At 45.0% G+C, this 17,160-nt stretch overlaps 1 protein-coding gene across 3 annotated transcripts in view; it reads right to left on the bottom strand.

The window, feature by feature from the left end:
- The window catches only part of COL6A6 (collagen type VI alpha 6 chain), a 336,531-nt gene that overhangs the window by 80,458 nt on the left and 238,913 nt on the right, over positions 1 to 17,160 (bottom strand). For all 3 annotated transcript variants that reach the window (XM_030206331.1, XM_030206323.1, XM_030206339.1), the window contains 3 exons: positions 10,583 to 10,645; positions 7,120 to 7,182; positions 4,362 to 4,424 (listed from right to left, as the gene is read on the bottom strand). In XM_030206331.1, coding sequence (XP_030062191.1) covers positions 4,362 to 4,424; positions 7,120 to 7,182; positions 10,583 to 10,645 — 189 coding nt within the window. The remainder of the gene's footprint in view (positions 1 to 4,361; positions 4,425 to 7,119; positions 7,183 to 10,582; positions 10,646 to 17,160) is intronic.

Below are 17,160 nucleotides of genomic sequence, written 5' to 3'. Positions count from 1 at the left end.
TATACATATGCAAATGATATGCTAATATGGAGGAAGGAATTGAAATTTACAGGCAAAATATCACAGATGCACATTTCAAAATGCTGACATATTTCAATTAATAAATTCTGAATAAAATACTTGTATCTACCTTTGTTGTCTGATCATTTAGTTTTTCTATTCGCTTTGGTCCCAGTGTCTTCTGTTTTATGCAGTGTCTTCTTTCCAGTAGGCTTCCCTCTGCTCCCCACCCTCCGAGTCTCATCCATCTCTTGCTCCTTCCCTCTGCTCCCCACCCCTCCCAGTCCCAACCATCTCCTGGTCCTTCCCTCTGCTCCCAACGCTCCCAGTCCCATCCATCTCTTGCTCCTTCCCTCTGCTCCCCACCCCTCCCAGTCCCATCCATCTCTTGTTCCTTCCCTCTGCTCCCCACCCCTCCCAGTCCCATCCATCTTCCATCTGCTGCCCTCCACCCCCCGCGAGGTCCAAGATCATGACTCCATCTACCCCCTCTCTTCCTCCCTCCCTCCCTCCGGCACAGGCAGCAGTCTTTTCCAGCGTTCCTGGCAGTGGTAGTGATGTACACGCTGCCTTCGGTCTGCCCCGGAAGCCTTCTCTTCAAGTTCCTGTTCCCACCTATGCGGGAACAGGAACTTGAAGAGAAGGCTTCGGGGCAGAGCCAAAGGCAGTGTGTACAACGCTACCGCTGCCAGGAACGCTGGAAAAGACTGCTGCCTGCGCCGGAGGGAGGGAGGAAGAGAGAGGGGTAGACGGACATGCTCCTCTCCGTCCGCTTGGCTTCCCTGCCCTCTCTGTCTGCGTCCAGCCTGAAAGGAAATGACGTCAGAGGAAGGCGGGACGCAGACAGAGAGGGCAGGGAAGCCAAGCGGACGGAGAGGAGCGCGTGCCTGCTTGTTTTTTTTTTTTTTTTAACTACTGGCGCGGCGGTGCCTCGTCGTCGTTTGGGGGGGGCATTGCCCCCCCTCGCCCCCCCAGTCTACGCCCATGCCAAATGCTACTCTATAACACAGCGCATAGTTTGCAGGTGGGCATTCACATGGGTAGAGCGCACCTTTTTGCACATAGCACTGAACGTTAAATGCTACAAAAACATTCTAACAGATGCAAAGCACCAAAACCTCAGTGGGTAGTGGTAAGTGCTCCCCCTCGTATGGCCATGTGGTAAGAGCAATCTTACTGCATGGCCATGTTTGTTTTCAGCCTTTTTACCCGTTGTAGTAAAAAGGGCCGCAGAGTGTGGCAAAAACAGCCCCCGCCGCTAGCGCAGGGCCCTTTTTACCACAGCTTAGTAAAAGGTCCCCCTTATAGAATTTCCCCCATAGATTGTAGCGTACTTAATCTACACATGCTCTTTTGTGATTTATAACGACCAGGCAGGGGTGGAGTACAGACAACAAAGAAGGATGTGCAATTCTAAACAGCCTTTATTAATGAGAACCAACACAGTCACCATATTTTGGCTTTAAAGCCTGTGTCAGGAGTCAAAACTTCAGGCTGATATAAGAAAACTTCTGATATATACTAAAACAAAACAACCACCGGAGTGCCTGAGGGAAAGGTTGAAAAACTGGACAAAAACAAACTAGGGCACTGATGAAGTTTCTTCCCCTTGCTCCACAGGACCCTCAAGAAGGAAGTAAGTAGATATCTCCCTCTCTGTAGCCTCTGGAATTGCGAATAGACAGTCCGCTAGGTGACCCACTAGAATCCCTAACTGTATACAGTATAACAGGAGCACGGCCAACTAGGCATTCATGTAGAGCATCAGAGTTTTTTTTGGGGGGGGGGGGGGATGGCAGCATGGCCCTGATCTGCTTCCTTTCTCTCTGCTGGGCCTGCTACTACTGCCACCTTCCCCCTGACGACTAAAAGGGAAAGGGAAGCAGAATGGGATTTGATATACCACCTTTCTGTGGTTGCAAAGTGGTTTACGTATTGTATACAGGTACTTATTTTGTACATGGGGCAATGGAGAGTTAAGTGACTTGCCCACAGTCACAAGGAGCTACAGTGGGAACTGAGCCCAGCGCCCCTGGTCTCAGACTGCTGCACTAACCATTGGGCTATTCCTCCATTCTGTCAGTGCTGTGCAGGTCCTGTAAGCTCACACCTGTGCTGAAGTGCTGCTTTATCATACCCCCCTCCAAGGCAGATTTCCTGTCATCGTGGGAGAAGAGAAAGCAGTGCTTTAGTGTAGGTCTGTGTTTACAGGATCTGTGCAACAGTGGCTTCTTTCATTTTGGGGCTAGCTTAGTAGGAGGTAGGGGGCAGCAGTGGTAGGCCTGCAAGCAAGAAGTGAAGGTAGGAGATGCTGGAAGTGGGGTGGTAGTAGGGGAGATGAGAAGCTGGCCAAGAGGGGAGGGTTGGAAGAGGGAGTTGCTGACCCTCTGAAGGAGAAGTAGCGAGGGGAAGGGTAGATGCTAAACTATGGATATGTGTGTGTGGCACAGCTGAAGGTTGGACCAGTCCTCAACAGGAGGGATATTGTGAAAAAGCAGAGCAAACCATCAGGAAGGCTTTAAAGCAACAGTGACCTCTTCTCAAACCCACTTGGGTGACCTCCCCAGTTCCAGTTGCATTTTCAGGATATCCACTATGAATAGGTGTGGGATAAGTAATGCCACACTGGGAAAAGACCAAGGGTCCATCGAGCCCAGCATCCTGTCCACGACAGCGGCCAATCCAGGTCAAGGGCACCTGGCAAGCTTCCCAAACGTACAAACATTCTATACATGTTATTCCTGGAATTGTGGATTTTTCCCAAGTCCATTTAGTAGTGGTTTATGGACTTGTTCTTTAGGAAACCGTCTAACCCCTTTTAAAACTCTGCCAAGCTAACCGCCTTCACTACGTTCTCCGGCAACGAATTCCAGAGTTTAATTACACGTTGGGTGAAAAAAAATTTTCTCCGATTTGTTTTAAATTTATTAAACTGTAGTTTCATCGTATGCCCCCTAGTCCTAGTATTTTTGGAAAGCGTGAACAGACGCTTCACATCCACCTGTTCCACTCCACTCATTATTTTATATACCTCTATCATGTCTCCCCTCAGCCGTCTCTTCTCCAAGCTGAAAAGCCCTAGCCTCCTTAGTCTTTCTTCATAGGGAAGTCGTCCCATCCCCGCTATCATTTTAGTCGCCCTTCGCTGCACCTTTTCCAATTCCACTATATCTTTCTTGAGATGCGGCGACTAAAATTGAACACAATACTCAAGGTGCGGTCGCACAATGGAGCGATACAACGGCATTATAACATTTTCACACCTGTTTTCCATACCTTTACTAATAATACCCAACATTCTATTTGCTTTCCGAGCCGCAACAGCACACTGAGCGGAAGGTTTCAGTGTATTATCGAAGACGACACCCAGATCCCTTTCTTGGCCCGTAACTCCTAACGTGGAACCTTGCATGACGTAGCTATAATTCGGGTTCTTTTTTCCTACATGCATCACCTTGCACTTGCTCACATTAAACGTCATCTGCCATCTAGCCGCCCAGTCTCCCAGTCTCGTAAGATCCTTTTGTAATTTTTCACAATCCTGTCGCAAGTTAACGACTTTGAATAAATGTGCATGAATTGCCAGCCCCATATCTATAGACTTATTTCATGCTTATTCATGGTGGATATCCCAAAATAGGTATGTAATATGTATGTTTTATTAATTATTGTCATTTTTTATTTTCATTTGTTTATGTGAAAGGTAGGAGGACATATGCTGAAACATGGCCGAGTCGAGTCACCCCTACAAACGTTTCCCTTGATTTTATGATTTGGATTTTATGAGCAAATTAAAGGTTTTTGGCACATTCATTGAATCCTATCTTCTTTGCTGCCTCACTACCTCTTCTGTTGCTTTTGCATACTCAAGAGGCTCAGACCTCCTTCTGCTATTTTGTTTGGTGAGGCTCACCAGGGCAGGATTGGAAAGGCTTGATCTATGGAACTCTCTGGTTTAATAAGTACTCTTCCACCTAGGAGTGCAAAGAGTGGATGCATGTAAGTAAGATTCTTCCATGCATCACCGTGCATCTGAGGAGAATCCATCCTGTGTGGTGCGTTAGCAGCAGGGAATAACCCACGGCAGGATTGGTATCCTAGTTGGCTGTTAGATCAAAAGCAACAGTAGTTTGAAATATTATTTAGCATTTAAAAACATTCAAAACAGATTTGTATTATTACAATGGATCTATGTGCTTGCTCCATCTCATCAGAAATCTGTAAATATTACACATGGGACTGCATGCCAGTATAGTAGAAAGTGAAAAAAACCCCCTAATGATTAGATAAATCATGACTGCACCTCCAACTGTTTTGAGATATTTGAAAAGCAAATCCTAAACCAAGAAAACTAAACTCACAAGCAATCCCCTTCCACCTCGGAGTCCCACCGCACCCTTCTCGCCAGGATCTCCAGGCTCACCCTTTCAGGACATAAAAAAAAATACAGAGTTAAAAACTGTACTCAGACTAATACAACATGATGTTATCAGCAGTGTCTTAAGCCCAGCAAAGCAATCTAGCTCTTAGCAACAGGGCATTCCCTTGTTAACAAAAGGAAATAAATCACTCCTCTTAGTAAAAGAGGAAGGCATCTGTTCCAGCAATGATTACTAAAGAGTGTGTGGGGGGAGGGGGAAGGGGGGCGGGGTGGAGATGAAGGTGGAGCTCAGCTCCAGCAACCTTTAAGAACATCAGATAGTTAGGAGCCTGCTTACAAGGGGCTGGCAAGATTTCATAAGAGTCAATAATATACCTACTAAATCTCTTCCCTTCCCCCTCGCACACTTACCCTCTGTGGCTGCCATGTGGCAATGCTGACATAGCCCAGTCAATGTGTACCAGACAGGTTTGGAGGTACAGGAGGATAGGAACACAGATGGATGATGATGGACATGTTAGAATAGGGGCCGGGACCATGCTGTTTAAATCTATACCCAGAAATTCAGTGCCAGCCAATACCTGGTTATCAGCACTTAATATCTGGGCATTGAGCAGCAGCCGGGAGTTATACGACTACTGCTGATACTCAGTGCTGGTACGCTATTGTGCTGTCCTAACCAGCGCTGACTATCAATGGTACCTGGATAACTGCCAGCTCTATCTTGGCTGCACCCCTGCACTGTCCCGGCACTGTCTGGATAATGCAACTGAAAATCATTTACTGGCTCTGGTGAGTGGCATTTATCCAGGTGGAAGTTATTTCTACATGGATAAGTGCCACTCAATATCGGGACCACAGCTTTCATTCATCTTGCTCTGCCCCCCCTATCCCCAAGGCTCAGAGTTACCTTGCTCTGCCCCCCATCTTCAAGGTACACAGTCACCTTGCTCTGCTCCCCCCCCCCAAATTCCCAAGGCACAGAGTCACCTTCCTCTGTCCCCCCATCCCTAAGGTACACAGTCACCTTCCTCTGTTTCCCCCCCTCCCCCGCATCCTCTAGGTAGTCAATTTAGTCTGCCACCCATCCTCATTGCACATTCCCGTTGCTCTGCCACCTCTTATCCCCATTGCACCTCAGGCACTGGTAGTAGCTGCTCTGTTCACGCTCTCCCTTTGCTCAGTGTTGCCAGGTGGAAAATTTTTTTCCCACCCAATCCAGCATAAAAACCGCCCAAAACCCGCCCAAACTCAAACCCCGCCCCTGACACCCCCACCCCCGCGTCATCACCCCGCCCCCGCTGTCATCAACCCCGCCCCCGCCGTCACCGGCCCCACCTCCCCATCACCGGCCCCGCCTCCTCCTGTCATTGGCCCCGCCTCCCACGTCATCGGCCCCGCCCAAAATGTCACTAACCCCGCCCAAAACATCACTAACCACGCCCAAAAACGTCACTAACCCCACCCCCGCGGCTGAAAAAGCCGCCCAAAAAACCGCCATGAAGCCCAAAAAGCAGCCCAAAAAACCGCAACCCGCCGCGGGCAAAAATTTCCTGCGGCGGGTCGCGGAAAACCGCTCAATTGGGCGGTAAAACCGCCCACCTGGCAACACTGCCTTTGCTACTGAGATCACACAGGAAGAGGAACAGGAAGTGTACAGCTACCTGTTGGGTCACTTCCTCTGCCTGTGTTGTCCTAGGCCTGACTGTTTATTTGAACCACCAGGCTTCTGTACACCCCGCAGTTCAAATAAACAATCAGGTCTAGGCCAGCAGAGGAGCAGGAACTGCAGCTATTCACTTCTTGGGGCTTTTGCTGTTTAATCTCAGTGAGGGAGGGAGAGAGAGAGTGAACAGAATAGCTGGTGCTGGTGCCTGTGCCAAATTCTGCATGACGTATGCAGTATTTTGCACGTTCTGCAGATCTGGGTAATTCTATGCAAATTCTGTGGTGTACAATTGCGCAGAATTCCCCAAGGAGTAATAAACGGACATACGCCCTCTGATTCTATAAATGGCGACTAGTTGCATGCACAAATCAGCATGTGTAGCCCATGTGCAAGCGCAACTTAATGCTTAACAAACCAATCAGCGCCAATAATGGGCTGCTAACCACCAATTATTGGCGTTAATTGGCCTTAATTGGGATTTAAGCATGGATCAAATTCTATAACAATCCGCTTGTAAATTCTAACCTATGTACATTTTTTGGGGGGGGGGGGGAGGGGCATGGCCTGGGGCATTCTGGGGGCATTCCAACATTTTATGTGCGTACATACAGAATTCAGCCAAACCGTGTCTAATTTAGGTGCCAACATTTACACCTGCTTTTAGTGGGCATAATTGTTGGCACCTAAATTTAGGCATGGGTTTGTGCCCTAAGTGCTATTGTATAAAGGGTGCGCATCCTTTATAGAAAAGCACTCAGTGCGTAAAATTTTCAGTGCCGATTTTTAGGCACCACTTATAGAATTTACCCAACTGTGGGTGGGCCAAATATTCCTTTTCTAGCAGTATCTTCTATGTTTCTGTGATACTCTAAAAACTTTCCATTATTTCACCTTTTTTCAATTCTCTTGCCAGATTTTAGCTGCATTAAAAATTTTGCAGCTAAAATGTTTGCAAATTGTAAAAGATGGTAAATTCTTTCAAATGTATTCACAAAGTAGCTACGTTAACTTTTGCAAATGTGTCCAAAAGTGTGGTTCGCACAAAATTTCTCTGAGCTTTGTTACTTACCTTCTGCCCATTTGGTCCTGGATTTCCAGCAGATCCACTCACACCTGGGCTACCTGGATTGCCCTGAAACATAATTATGGACACATGGTGGAAAATTGTGTTAAAGCTGAGCCCAACGTTTGACATTATAGATGTGGATATTTGGCTCTGGGTTCTATCCATTCATTACGAATAACATCAAAGCATCAAATATTGAAAGGATTTATGTTCTTAACTGTGAGAGTAGACTCGTTGAGCCAGTGGTGATGAGCAGTTTTTTTTTTTTTTTAGCCGTCGGCGGTGTTATCCCCAGATATTCAATGCCGGCCCATGTACGGGTACCGGCACTGAATATCCGGGTTTATGAGGCAAGTTATCTCTTAAGCAGTTAAGTGCGATATTCAGCATTTAACCGCCTAAGCGACACTGTATAAAAATAGGACTGTGTTTTATGTGGTACGATTTGGCCACTTAACTTAGGATGTTAAGTGATTAACTGCATAAGTACTGACTCCACTCCAGACCAGCCACAAAATAGCTGGCTTCCAATTTAGTGGTCAGTGCTGATATTCAGCGGCACTGGCTGGTTAAGCGCCTTTGAATATCAGTGGATAGCCCTGCATAGGTGATTTAACCAGCCAGGAACCTCTCCTGGCTGATTAAATATAATCGTTTTGAATATCAACTAGAATATTTCACTAAACTGCTAAATTTAGGATCCTAAAAATGGGTGGTGACAGAGGTGGATTTAGAGTGGAGGATAAAAAGTTAGGAACTTAGCATTAATTTTCAGCACTAGGCCCATAAGTTAGGCTCATAAATCCAGACAATGAATGGCAGGCCTACATTTATAAGCATAACCTTTAAGTTCCTAATTAAGATGAGTTTTCATCTAAAACCTTAGGGGCCCCTTTTACTAAGTGGCGGGAAGCACAAATGTGTGCTTACCACATTCTAAAAGGCAGTGCAGTGGGACGCACTCAGGCATCCCACGGTAGTTCTGGGATCGGTGCATCTACCCATGCGCTAAAAGATAGGTTTTATTTTTTAGCTTGGAAGGAATGTTTGAAGGCACAGGCATGGCCTGGGCTAATCAAGTAGTGCGGGTAAATCACTGTGCGCTGCCCAATTAGTACGGGGTCAACACATGAGCCCTTACCACCTGGTAAATAGGTGGTGGCAGGGGTTCCTGCACTAATGGCCACGTGCTAATTGGGAAATTAGTGCATGGCTATCAATGGGGAAATAGAAATCGCAGTCATTTTACAGCCACGTTAAAAGTGACCTCAGCGCACAGGAAAGCCCCGCACGAATGATACCACAGTCCATTTTGTAGCACAGCTTAGAAAAAGGCCCTTAAATGTGGATCAAAATAGGGTAGAATTTAGGAGGCTAGTTTAGGTGCATAAATTTAGGAGTTCACCTTTTTGGAATATTGGGCTTTACATTTATTACTAAAACAAAGAATGAATGAATGAATGTAATAAGAAATGCACAATCATCTGGTTTGTGACTATGTTGCAGAAACAGGACCTATCTGAGTACACTCCCACAGAACCAAAGAAAGGACTATCATCCAAAAATCTAAGGAGCTCATTTCTGAAAGTTGCTCTATGAACAGGGCACCATGATTAAACATCAGGAACAAATGTAAATGACTAGAATACTCCATACACGCACACATGTGTAAATGTTAATATTCTGGCTACATGCTTCTGAACATGGTACCTAAATGAGAGAGTGCAAACAGGGGCGGGCCAAGACAATCTGCCACCTGAAATGAGGACTGAGCTGCCACCCCGGGTCCTCCTCCACTGTCCCTCGCCACGACCTGACATCTCCCTCCTTCCTTCCCCAACCTCCTTCCTTGAATTTACCTTTCTTTTCTTGTTTTTCAAAAGGCGGTGACGGCGGCAACAGCAATTCCCATAGGCTATTCTACCACCGGTCCCGGACCCTTTTCTCTACTGCGGCCTACCTCCAAGGAAACAGGAAGTTATATCAGAGAGGCGGGCCGCAATAAAGAAAAAAGGGGCTAGGACTGGCAGCAGGCCAGCCTACCTCAGTTAGCCTAATGGTAGCACCGCCACTGTGTGCACAATGTGCAGGTGGGTATTTACATAGAAAGAGCCTGGGCGGGGCACCCATTTATGCACAAAGATTATAGAATGCTTTAATCTATACGCATTCTTTTGTGGTTTAGGCACAATCATTTGCTCCACCTGTGTGGCTGTTTAAATGATTTTGCTTAATTCTTGGTGTTTTTGACATATTACACTGGTATTCTATAAAGAAAATTATGCACCTACTTTTATTACAGAATAAGCTACAAGTAGGAGTGTAGCAGGAAGTGAAATATAGACGCCCTGTGAGGGGACTGGCGGTTGGCTGTAGGATTTCACGGACACAGACAGTTTGCAGTGCAAAAATCAAAGGAAACTTGTTGGTAGAAAATACTTAAAAGCAATACAGTCTGTTTCCCTGACACAGACTCTTTCCAACCCTGGTCAGCAACCCCAATAACATTTAAAGAAAATGAAGGAACTCCTTTATCTTTGCAGTCTTCTGTTCCTTCTCATGCAAACCTCTGAGCTAGGGCCACTCCTTGCTTCCCTGGCACTCCCCCACAGGTACTGCAGCCCGGCCAACACTAGGGAGAATACCTTCACTGAAAACCTCCCTTCAGGAGATCTCTGAACTCAGGATCTCTCTCCTGGACACCTCTTACCTCAGGGTCTCACTAGTTCTACACTCTCTCAGGGCACTGAACCTTCCTTCCCTCTGAGCCCCACCCTTCTGACTGAGGACCTACTTTGGCAGTCTACTGCCACCTGCTTCAGGCAGCTAAATTGCGTCCTCTTAGCGCCACCTGCTGTAAGGTGGCTAACATGTACCTTCAGGCCCTTTTATAGATCTGCCCTGTGATTGCTTTGAATTTAGGTTAAGACAAAAATACTGGACCAACAGAGATGAAAATGAAATCAATCCAATCTTGAGTCAGGCTTAAGATGCAAAATATCCATTTGCCACTGACAGGGCAGCCACACCACACTCTCCGTAAGGCCTGATACTCAACGGCACTTTCTCAAGGTAGACTATTCATTGAAAAAAAACCAGGGCATGTGTCACAGTGCTGATGTTTGTTCTTTGGTCATAACTTGAATACTCAATCATTTTATAAAAGAAAAAAGTTGCATTTTTCCCCCTTATCCCTGTTTTTCCATTTGCATATGCACAAAAGCTTTTTCTTTCTTGATACTCTGGAAGCTGTTACACTCTTGTGTTTTCCTTGGCTGTACCAGTTTGCAGTTGCCTGACATGGACTCTCACTAAGGGCCAGAGTACTTGGCACTTTTTCCCACAGACTCAAAAATGCATAAAATTCTCTAGTACACTTGACCTTAAGTGGAGGCACTTATGATAATGTTAAAAATAAAATTTCAAAGAAACAAAGCATATTGTGCAAAATTCACTTTGAACTTACATGAGAGCCCGGTAAACCTTGCTGCCCAGTTTGGCCGTTTGGTCCTTGCAAGCCTGTAGGGCCCTGGAAAAGAGGAAGGTTTCTAGTACAAGGTACACAGAAGTAAAATGGTCACTGTTCAAAATGTGAGATGGGTGGTTGTCATACTGAGATCTAATGACAAGCAACAGGTTGTTATGATACCAGTGTGTCATTCTGAAAAATCACATGTAATGATCAAAATAAGATTATCACATATCCCAGAGTGATGGATTTCATTGCTGTCATTAAAGAGTGTAAATTATAATTTTTTGAAGAAAACAAATGACAGCAGGGGTCCTCAAACTCAGTCCTTAAAGGGTTTTCAGGATTTCTACAATGAATGTGCATGAGATCTGTTTGCATACAGTGCCTCCACTGTATGCAATATATATTTTACATGTATATTCATTGTGGAAATCCTGAAAACTTGACTGGGTTGTAGCCCGTGAGAATTGAGTCTGGTGATTCCTGATTTATAGCATCAGAGTATTAATATCACTATAACGTAGCTTCTCAACCCAGTCCTCGGGTCACACCCAGCCTGTTTAGTTTTCATGATATCCACAATGAATATAACTGAGCTAAATCTGCATACACTGCCTCTGTTGCACATAGCTCTATTTCATGCATATTCATTGTGGATATCTAGAAAGGGTCATATGCAACTGATGAAAAATTACATCAAACATATTAACATTCTGAAGGTAGCCTTTGTAGACAGAAGGCAGCCATTGAATCATATTAATAGGGAAATGCTATAGTTTATCCTGATAGAGTATGGAGTTACTTAACATCTCATTTAGAGCCCCTGAGTCAGAGTTCTCTTCTGGTGAACAGAGAATGAGGGACCCCTCCCTCTTGTGATTTTCTTGGCACGACACAGGAGTGCTGGTGCCATTTTGGCTGAAACCGAAACTTTGGTCTGTGTCCCTCCCGCCCCTAACAGGAGGAGCCTTGTGTCCCCCCTCTCCCCCCCCAGACCCACCTATAGGCCCCTGGGCCTACTGTAAATCCTTGGGGTCTAGCAGCCTAGTCAGGGCAGGAGCGATCCCCAGTCATTCCTGTCCATGCCGTCTCCTTTGTTAAAATGGTTGTTGCGGCAGCTATTTTGATGGTGGAGACGGCATGTGCGGGAGTGACTGGGGATCACTCCTGCACCAACTAGGCCATTGCACCACCAGGATTTAAGGTAGACCTGGGGTGGGGCCTACAGGTGGGTCTGGGAGGGGGGCTCCTCCTGTTGGGGAGAGGGGGTCGCTTCCTCCTATTTGGGGGGAGAGAGAGGGATGAATGGAGAGTTCCTCCTGTTTGGGGGAGAGGAGGAAGGGACAGAAGGATGGATGGTTCCTTCTATTTTGGGGGGGGGGGGGGGGAAGAGAAGGAGGTTGAGGGAGTGTGTGTCAGGCCTGGACCTAGCACTGATTTGGGTCAGTAGTGGCTGGTTTCAGTTTCAGCCAAAACCAAGCGGTGAATTTCAGCTGCAGATTTGGTATCAGCCCAAATGCAAAAAACGGTTTTGGTTATCCTCTGATAGGAATGGTAATGTGTCATAGAGTTTGATATTTCCACTGTTTAATTATATTATTAGTACTTACCCTAAATCTAGAGTTGATGAAGTTGAGTACATTTTCAAATATTTCTTACAATATTTTTATTGAATGGCAAGGAACAATTCCATATCAATGACGCTTAAAAACAATGAAACAAACACCACTATAAAGGGTATGTAGTAGATGGAACATAATAATGGTTGTAAATATTTTTTGCTAGCCTTGTACGCAGTCATGCCTATTTTGGATTTCTACTGGGGAGAAGGCAGGGAAATCCCACCCTTAGGTGGAGGCATCAGGCGCCATGAATTCAGAGATCAATGGAGTCTGTCCAAGGGGGGCTCCAGCCAAGTCGGTCTCATATGCAAGGATGCCCTCAAGGGGGCACTACATTAACAATTATTCCTAAACAAACAGAAGACAGAACTGACCATACAATAATGCTTTTATATTGATCCATGGCACAATTGTACCTTGAGTACTGCGTGCAGTTCTGGTTGCCACAAAATGCTCTCTGGGAATGTCTAATGCAGGTTGTGTAAAACTCAAGGCTCAGGGTAGCAAGTGGAGGACCGCATAGCAGAGAGCAGCATCCAGCGAGCACTATTCAATAAAGATAAGTGTAATAGTGTCAACCGGATAGCGGGTTATGTTCATGTTATGTTATTCTCCAGTAGTGATCTACGCATAGATGACACATCGTTTCTTTGATAAAAAAGTAATTTAAAAAAATAGGATGTGTATTCAACACAATTTGTGACCGCAGACAATGAAAAAGATTTTAAACTGTGGCACCGGGGTTTTTTGCCTATGATGAAGATAAGACCATTGGGTCTATTTAAGCTCCGTGAGATTTAAGTGTTAATCTTGGAGCTCTTTGAGGCTTTTTCCCTGGAAACAAAGTCATTTTGCATTGTGTGAAATTTTTTGTTTGTTTTAAAACTAGCTGCATGGTTCCCATGCATATACCTTTTACACACATACTGTATGTGGTCACATAATTGTATAAAAGCACTACTCTGATGCAAGCCAAGCTTTATATGTGGAAAAATGTTTACAAAATTACTCCCCAGAAAAGCTATTTCCAGTATCCATTTACCTGAACAAAAGCCTATTTACATAGTAACATAATAACATAGTAGATGACGGCAGATAAAGACCTGTACGGTCCATCCAGTCTGCCCAATAAGATAAACTCATAGTATGTGTTGCAATATAGCATATTTTTCTTGAACTTTATCTGCCTTTTCCATTTTCAGGGCACAGAGTATAGAAGACTGCCCGGCACTGCACATACTCCCCAGCTACTGGAGTTGCTGTCGAAGCCCTCTTCAGCTCATCCAGATCTGTCTAGCCATAATCGGTGCACAGACCGTAGAAGTCTGCTCAGCACCGGCCCTCTTTGAAAATTGCAGTCTCCCTGTGAGTAGAAGTTGGAGATGTACATTCATCTATCTGAAATGATATAAGGAAATGTCAGTGACATTTCTCATATCATTTTATGTTGTTTTGGCCTGAATTTATTTTTTGTCTATTAGATTGTAAGCTCTTTGAGCAGGGACTGTCTTTCTTCTATGTTTGTGCAGCGCTGCGTATGCCTTGTAGCGCTATAGAAATGCTAAATAGTAGTAGTAGTAGTAGTAGAATGCAAGTAGTGGGCACTCCTTGTAGGTAGTGTGCACTAGTTAAGACATTGCCCTTTGAAATGAAATATTTAAAAAAGGAAAAAAAAAAAATCAAAATTTGTATAAATGACATGGGGAACTGAACAAAACAAAATTATTTTGGCCGCAAAACCCTAATAGAAGTTTGCATTAATAGTTCTTTGAGTCTGTGTCTGGACCTACTGTTTTGCTTTGACTACATTTGCTCCTTGCTGCCCCTAGAAGCTGCTGCCCCGGGCAAATACTTGTCAGTCTACTGGTTAAGCAGGTCCAGCTCAGGTAGTAGGTCACTAAATGATGGTGGCTGCAAAGCTAGTGTAGATAGAATGGTATCCATCTTTGCTGATTTCTGAGTATGTTCTCTGAGAATGATTTGAAATTGGTCACCTAGAAGGAGGCGGGCCAGTCAGCATTTGCTCAGTGTGTCTCTCAGCAGCAGGTTTAGAGACTGAGAGGCAGGGGAAAACCAGAGTTAAGCTCATCACCCCTTCCCGATGAGCCAGGCACAGTATCTTGTCATGCTGTGGCCTACTAGCTAAGCAATAAGGGTATTAAATACAGAAACAGAGAAAGAGACGTGGCAGTATTACAAAATACATTAATAACCAGAAAGAGAAAAAAGGCTTAAAACACTTATGGGGGATTTCATCAAGCAGCAACTGGCCCACCACTGGCCTAATCTCTGATTTATAGGCATCAGAACTAATTAGGAGGTTACAAATGTAATTATGGCATCTCTATCAGCCAGTAATTAGCTCTTAGAAATACAGTCTACTTAGGTCCATAGAGGGGAACCTACTAATAGTATTAAAATAATGATAATGATAATAATAATAATAAGAAGAAGAAGAACTAAATATTAGCATAGACTAGTATATAAGTAGCAAATTTAGGGGACGTTAGTTTACATAATCCAATAGGTTACAAGTTCCAAGACAAATCTGATTGACTTCTTTGACTGGGTGACCAGAGAACTGAATCGAGAATATAGGCTAAATGTAACCTACTTGGATTTCAGCAAAGCCTTTGACACAGTTCCTCAAAGGAGGCTCTTGAATAAACTTGACAGGCTGAAGTTAAAACCCAAAGTGGAGCATTGGATTAGGAACTGGTTGACAGACAGACATCAGAGGATGATGGTTAACGGAATTCATGTGGCGAAAGGAAAGGTGAGTAGTGGAGTGTCTCAAGGATTGATGCTGGGGCTGATCCTGTTCAATATATTTGTTCAATTTATTTGTGAATGACATTGCCAAAGAGTTAGAAGGTAAGGTTTGCTGGTTTGCGGATGATACCAAGATTTGTATCAAGGGAGTGGAAAACATTAAAAAAAGATCTGCAAAAGTTAGAAGAGTGGTATAAAAACCAAAACTTTTAAATGGTTGTGTGTTCGCATGTTGTGATAAGTAAGAGGCTGTCCTATCCGGGGTAGGCCACTAGAGGGCGCTAGTAAGGAATAGATGGAGGTCGCTAGGACCGGGGAGAGCTCTGGGATGTCCACAGGTGTAGGAGGTTATGGGCTGGGTCCTGTGTAGCTAATTAACCACTTTATACCCCACCTGAGTTGTGAAGGGAAGAGAAGTGAGCTGGCAGCAGAAGAAGAGAGATCCCCCTGGAAGATACTGGCTAACCTTATGGACTTGTGGGGGACTGGGTGTCCAAAGGAGAGAAGCAGGCTGAAAATCCTGGGGTAAGAAGTCCCTAAAGCATTAGTGTTGGACTGTGTGTCCTCAGTACTTATAGGAACTGTGTGTTCAAAGAAGGAAGGACTGTGTGTCCAAAGAAGGGGGTACTGTGTGTGGCAGTACTGAGAGAAGCAGGCTGCAAAGCCTGGGGTTGGAAGTCCCCAAAGTATTGACGCTAGTACTGAGCCCATGTATCTGTGTGGGGCAGCTCAGTGTGAAGACCTATGAAAGCATAAAGTATTAGGCTAGAAGAAGTGTGCCCAAGGGCTGGAATAAAGAGTTGCCTGAGAAATATGCAGTTGGTGAGACCTGTTTAATTTGCTTAGTGGGAACCAGGTCACCCTGAGCGAGAAGGGGTAGCACACTAATTTGCATATGATCTGCATATTGAGAACCAGGTCACCCTGAGTGAGAAGGGTGATATCACAAACGCATGTCATGTGGCACTCAGTTGGTGACTGGCTGTGAAGAACTAAGGGCAGTGCTTGGTAAGCTTCTATGGTCTGGGTCCTGTATATGGCAGTCCAGTTTAGGATGAGCTGGAGAGGGCTTTGATGGAAACACCGGTAACGTGAGGACAGTGCCAGGAAGACTTTTGCTATGGCCAGATTTAGTCCCTGTACCTTTAAATGGGATAGGACTACAGATTCTATGTAATTTTGTAGTTCTTTCTGATGGTTTCCTTCAGAGCACATGTACTATTCTCTATGGCTTATGGGAAGTTTCCTATTGGCTGCCCACCTTCTGGCATGCTGAGTTTGTTGTGTCCGCCCTACGTCTCTCTCTGTCACCTAAGAGCATGGCAGGAGCAGCCCTCTGACCTAACAAGTTGTGCATGCCTCCAAAATGACTGTAAATCCATCAAGTCTTTTTACCCTTACTATTAAGTCTCTACAACCCACCTTTACTGTTAATCCTGTACTACCTTTACTGTTCAGCATTAACTCTCAGTTCTCAGTTCACATAAGTTTAGGGCATGCTGGTTGAGAGTAGTAGCAGAAGCTACACTGCCTGTCAAGCAAGTTCCTTGTTCAAGTTCCTACATTAACGAAGACTTGCTTAAGATCTCAGACTGCAGCTGGGTGATGTTGTATGCTTACAGTATTGGGTTTAAACTGCTATGTTATTATATTCTACTCCATTAGAAACTTAAGTAAGAAATCACCAATAATAAGATGCAAGCAGCAGTCCAGCAGTGAGATGGGGGCTATCTAGTCCTTTGCACTAAGTGTCACATGTTTGATTATCTCCCAGTTGGTGAGAAGTCATATGTGTGTACTCGGTGCAAAGAGCTCTTAGCACTCAAGAAATGGGTCCGATCTCTGGAGGCTAGAATAACAGATTTGGAGGAGATGAGGCAGACAGAGAGTTTTATAGAGGAGGCCTACAGGGACATAGTAGAAAGGTCCCACTTCCAGTCTGACAACCTCTGTGTTGCCGTGGGGGAGAATAGTTTCCTGAAGTGAGAGCATCACTGTGGGGAGGCAGGAAGTGATCCTGTAGCCAGGACCTGCCTTCCAGGGGATGCAATATCCTCTCGCACCAAGGATGTGTCTCTAGGGGCTTCTGCCCAGGAGGAAAGGGTTAGGACAGCCGTTGTAGTTGGAGATTCGATCATTAGGCATGTAAATATCTGAGTGGCTGGTGGACATGAGGGT

This window comes from Microcaecilia unicolor, chromosome 1, assembly GCF_901765095.1.
Source record: "Microcaecilia unicolor chromosome 1, aMicUni1.1, whole genome shotgun sequence".
Lineage (NCBI taxonomy): Eukaryota > Metazoa > Chordata > Amphibia > Gymnophiona > Siphonopidae > Microcaecilia > Microcaecilia unicolor.
The sequence above is the reverse complement of the archived record's forward strand: the minus strand, read 5'-3'. Positions and strand labels throughout refer to the sequence as shown.